Raw genomic sequence first — 4,806 nt, 5'->3', positions numbered from 1 at the left:
ATCATGACAAACCCCTTCTTAATAACATTTAATAGTTCTTTATAAGAATTATCACTCATTAATATACATGTATGTTTTCAATTATGCATTTAAATATAAACTACCAAAATCCAAATTCTTAAAATAAATTCAAACTAAACTAACTTAATAATACATAGAGATTGGAAGGCATCCATTTTTTTGTTTCACATTAACACGTAGGCATTGTTGAACTTTTAAGTAGGCAGCATATCTTAAGTTAATATCACCAGCAAAATAAAATAGACCTCAATTTTCTACATTTCCATAAACAACATATTATTTCTGGGTATTACACTATCTGCAGAACACTGTGTGCATTTGAAACATTTATATTGTAACACCCAGTCTGCAAGCCAGGGAGAAATGTTTGGTGTGTTGATTCCAGTATTCTCTCTTTTTTTTATTATTATTTTTATTAAATTCTGAACAGGGATTGGAACAATTTTGCAATATCTGGTATCTGATGTGCACATCAGATTGGTCATATTCACACTAATTTCCAATCTTTGAGGGAGCAAAACCCTTGTCCCACTCCAATATCCAACATAAAACACGGTAGTAACCACAAACGTTATGCAATACAATATCTGGCTCCTCAGCTCTATAAAGCCATTTTCTCTGTGGTCTTCACAAGGAAACCTCTGAAGCTTATTTTCCCCTCTAAGGTAGCTATGTACTGCACCTGCCTGAACATGAACACTTCTACTATTTTTTGCAAGAGAAACACAGTCCAGCCAAGCCCCGAATATTTGTATCGTCATGGCTAAACACTATTGAGAGGTGAGTTCTATTGGTGTTAAAGTGTTGTTTTCAAATTAACAGATCGAGCCCTTTATCAGAATAAACTGTATTTGGTTCTAACATGAATACTGCAAACCATCAGACTCTTTTATAGCCTACCCTATCTCCCAAACTAAGTTTCATTGTCTTGTAGACTGGGTGTTAAAAACATCACAGCTTACCTCTTCCACAAAGTAGATCAATGGTTATACACACTTGCAAAGAAAGTATTTGGCTATTTTCAAGAAATTTGAAATGAACAAAAATATTCACTGGTCAACATGAGATGCCTGTTAGCACTTCCTTTCTCGGCAATGGCATCAAGTGATACAACACTTACTGGAAGTATGCAGATTCTTACATGTTTCAACTTACATTAAACAATTGGATAATGTTGTTAGAGCTCCAATACATTGAAATCTGTAAAAATAATGGGAACCAACATAAATTATCCACTAGAACGTATTAGCATAGTAATGGTAGAATAAAACACACAACTATATTGTAATATAAAGTGTTAATATAACTTTTACTGCAACCATTACATTGTTGACTTTTTTTACATGAAATAATTTCAAGTTAGTTCTGATCAAAGCTACATTTACAGGTTAATTACCAAGTTGCTCAAGCAGATGACAGAGATGAAAATATTGCCAATCAATAAACATGTGGTTACGTTCTCTGGAAATGTTTGTAAGAATTCTGTGGTGAGGCCAATTTTTCTTAGGTCTATGAAGGCTATATGTCAGTTGCAGCTATTAAACAGAAATGATTAAAAAGTATGTTTTATGATTTTATTCTATATGATACAGAAGAAAATTTATATGTCATGTTTTGGTTCTATTACAGTAAATAGAATGTTCGATATTCATAAGTTTAATGTTATATTAATTTTGTTTTGTTCGTCAAAAACCAACTTGTACATTTACATTCGGAATTTATCACATGGTTAAAAGGCTGTCAAGACTTAAGTGGATTGACAATGTCTGTCTGTCACAACTTCCACTAGAACATAAATTCTCAAAATTGATATTTTATTTAACACTAAAGAATACAGTTGCTCAAATTAAAAATTACAGCATCATACAGTGCAAAAATTGTAATTTTTAAACATTAAAGTTAAGCATTTCTAGACTAAAAACATAACACAATATAAAAAAAAACCCAGCAAAATTACACTTTATTTAACGCTAAAGCAACCCAAGTGTTTGAGGTGGATACTGCTGGTCGTTTGCCTTCTCTTTGGTCAGTTGTTCAAAGTTGGGGCAGATAGTTTTAGTGTTTTCCCAAAACTCTGAAAAAATATATAATTCTCTCACAGGTGAAGTGGTGAGCATGTCTGGTCACACAGTAAATTGAACACAATCATGAGGCAACCCCCCCCCCACACACACACTAATTTTAATTAGTTTATTGTTTTCATGGCATTAATCGTATTTTCAATTACTGATGAGTGCAATCAATAATATTGATTAATCAAGTTAATTACCCAGCTGTACCTGATTCAAAGTAACTTGCTGTAAACAAACATGAGATCTGAACTGAGTCCAGACATTCAAAGCTGTCTTAACCCTATATATATGGGTTTGGTCAAATTGACTGACCTTGTAACCACCATGTGGCCATGGAATTATACATATGATTACTCTGCTTGTACTAAGTTTATTTTCACAAGCTTTTATTAAACATTATAAGTATGTTATGTACAAAACATCTTATTTTTACTAGAGATTTGTCTGTGACTTTATGAAGCCTTTACCGAGTCACTCTGAGTGAAAGTTGATTTTCACGATAAGGATAAAATTACTTCTTTCCATCTAACTGTTTAATATCTCACTTGCATAACCTTTAGAACTTCCGAAATGAACATCAACATTTCGTTTTGGGGGGGGGGGGGTAAAACTTTATACTTTATCTTATATTTTCTCTACCCTATCACTAATTGTAGCAAAATCATTAATGTAAAATGAGTGAAAACCATGAAATGAAATCAAAAATACCCCCCTTTTTTTTTCTTTCTGCAATGCCTGCAGATTGTAACCTTTTCACAGCTGCTTTCATTCAATTTTATTGTTCTTTGAAATTGGTCTAACTAGCATAACAAAACAATAAATCACCTGGTAAGAGCATAGGGTAAATAAACTATCAAATTACATTACCAGATGGAGACCTGTGTGCATTCCTTCAAAAGAAAGCACAATACTTTTTTTCTTTAATGTTGTTTTTCATTTAGGTTTTTCTTATCGAACCTAATAAGTTTGGTGTTTTCGGTTACTTTTGTTATAGAAATATAACAACTATAAAAATAAGTAAAAAAAAAGTCCAAGAAATTTGCCTTCTACCTTGGTCTTTGTGGTTTAGTGAGTCCATTTCTTTTTTCTCACTATGTATTGGTTATGCGGTAAATAATTCATGTAGCTTTAAAAATATACATTCTACAATGAAAAAAATATAATTGGTACTAGAGTAGAATGTTCCAAAACTACTACAGTTTATCTGGCTTTCTAAGTAACCTGTGAATATGTTTTAAAAAATTCCATTACTGTTTGGAATAATATCTTCTGTCGTAACACATCAAGCTATTGGTTTTGACCGCTAAAAAAAAACAGACAATCATCGGATTTATATATGTCAGAATTTGCCATTTCTGTTGGTTATAAACATGTCTACTAGCAATGCCTGAGTGAAGTATAGATATTTCTGGAAAGACAGAGGATAGATATGGGGTTGAACAGATATAGTGATATCTCAATATAGCGAGAAGAGGTTGAAAGGTTATATTCTGGCTTGTTAATATCTATAATGTGTGTTTCTAATTGGTTGAACAATCTAAAGCCTTTGCAAAGGAAGAGAAAAAATTATAAGAAGTCTGAGCATTGATGCATTATGTGACTTGGAGATGCAGTTTGAGAATTTATTTAAATATTTTCTTATCAATTTAAGAAATGATAACTTAGATGATATATAAATTTGAATTATAAACTACATTTTGATGCCAACTTATTAACATACATTAATAATAAAGTACTTGTATAAAACTTCGAATGTAACTCTGTAAAACAATCTTGACCTACACAGTTTGACTCTCCCGTATCCACAGGTTTAGCAAAGTTAGATATATTTCTTACCTCATTCTCTTCAGTTGAACTTTATGTAACCTTCTACAATACTTGAATGTGATGTTCCTGCACAGAGGTTCTATAATTGTACAAAGAAATATGTGATATAAAGAATAATTTATTTAGTATTGTTCTTATTGGTTTATTTAGAATTCACTCAGCAAGTATCAACCAATTGCAATAGAATCCTCAGGCCGGAGTGGAGCACGATTCTTTCGGTCATCTGACAAAATGTTCATTGTCAAGACACTACTGAGTGAAGAAGTGGAGCAGATGCATGTGTTTCTTAAACAGTACCACCCAGTGAGTGTTAAGTACATAATTCAACATTTAATGTGTCGTATATGAAATGATCAAAAATGTTATCAGATGTTTTTAGTGTATCATCTCGGTGACTATCATAGAGACCTCTAGTTCTTAATATAAAGTATAAAATCAAATACGGGTTTGATTCATCTAAAAATAAGAGAATTGGACTGTGCTGCTTCCATTGTAGCTCTCTGTGTTAAAGCCCTATAGGTGTTCCATGTGTTTGTACTAATATAGTCTTCTCCACAAGCATTATCTTGCAAAAGGTGATTATTTGTTTTATATTCCAAACATTGCATAGCTTCAACCGTTTCATGGATTTAAGATAATTTACCAAAACAAATGGAAGTATTTTGAAATAAGTTCTTAAACTTATTTTTCTTAAAACATAGAACAGTAACTAAAGAAGTAAAGCAAACAGTTATCTCTTCTAGTTACCACGTTTTTACTCGGTTTTTGCTTGTCTTTAAAAAATTTGCACATGGAGGATATGAAAAAAAAAGTTTTATTTTTTAGGTTTTTTTATATATATATATATATATATATATATATACTATTAGTAATAAACTAAAAATAC

The 4,806-nt window shown here is 31.5% G+C and overlaps 1 protein-coding gene across 1 annotated transcript in view; it reads left to right on the top strand.

Moving 5' to 3' along the window:
• The first annotated feature begins 300 nt into the window (after positions 1–300).
• LOC106472698 (phosphatidylinositol 5-phosphate 4-kinase type-2 beta-like) overlaps positions 301–4,806 on the top strand; it is a 26,399-nt gene continuing 21,893 nt past the window's right edge. The window contains exons 1-2 of the mRNA XM_022401245.1: positions 301–1,508; positions 4,071–4,223. Of these exons, the coding sequence (XP_022256953.1) occupies positions 1,434–1,508; positions 4,071–4,223 (228 nt within the window). The 5' untranslated portion in view covers positions 301–1,433. The remainder of the gene's footprint in view (positions 1,509–4,070; positions 4,224–4,806) is intronic.

This window comes from Limulus polyphemus, unplaced genomic scaffold, assembly GCF_000517525.1.
Source record: "Limulus polyphemus unplaced genomic scaffold, Limulus_polyphemus-2.1.2 Scaffold5533, whole genome shotgun sequence".
Taxonomy (NCBI): Eukaryota; Metazoa; Arthropoda; class Merostomata; order Xiphosura; family Limulidae; genus Limulus; species Limulus polyphemus.
The sequence above is the reverse complement of the archived record's forward strand: the minus strand, read 5'-3'. Positions and strand labels throughout refer to the sequence as shown.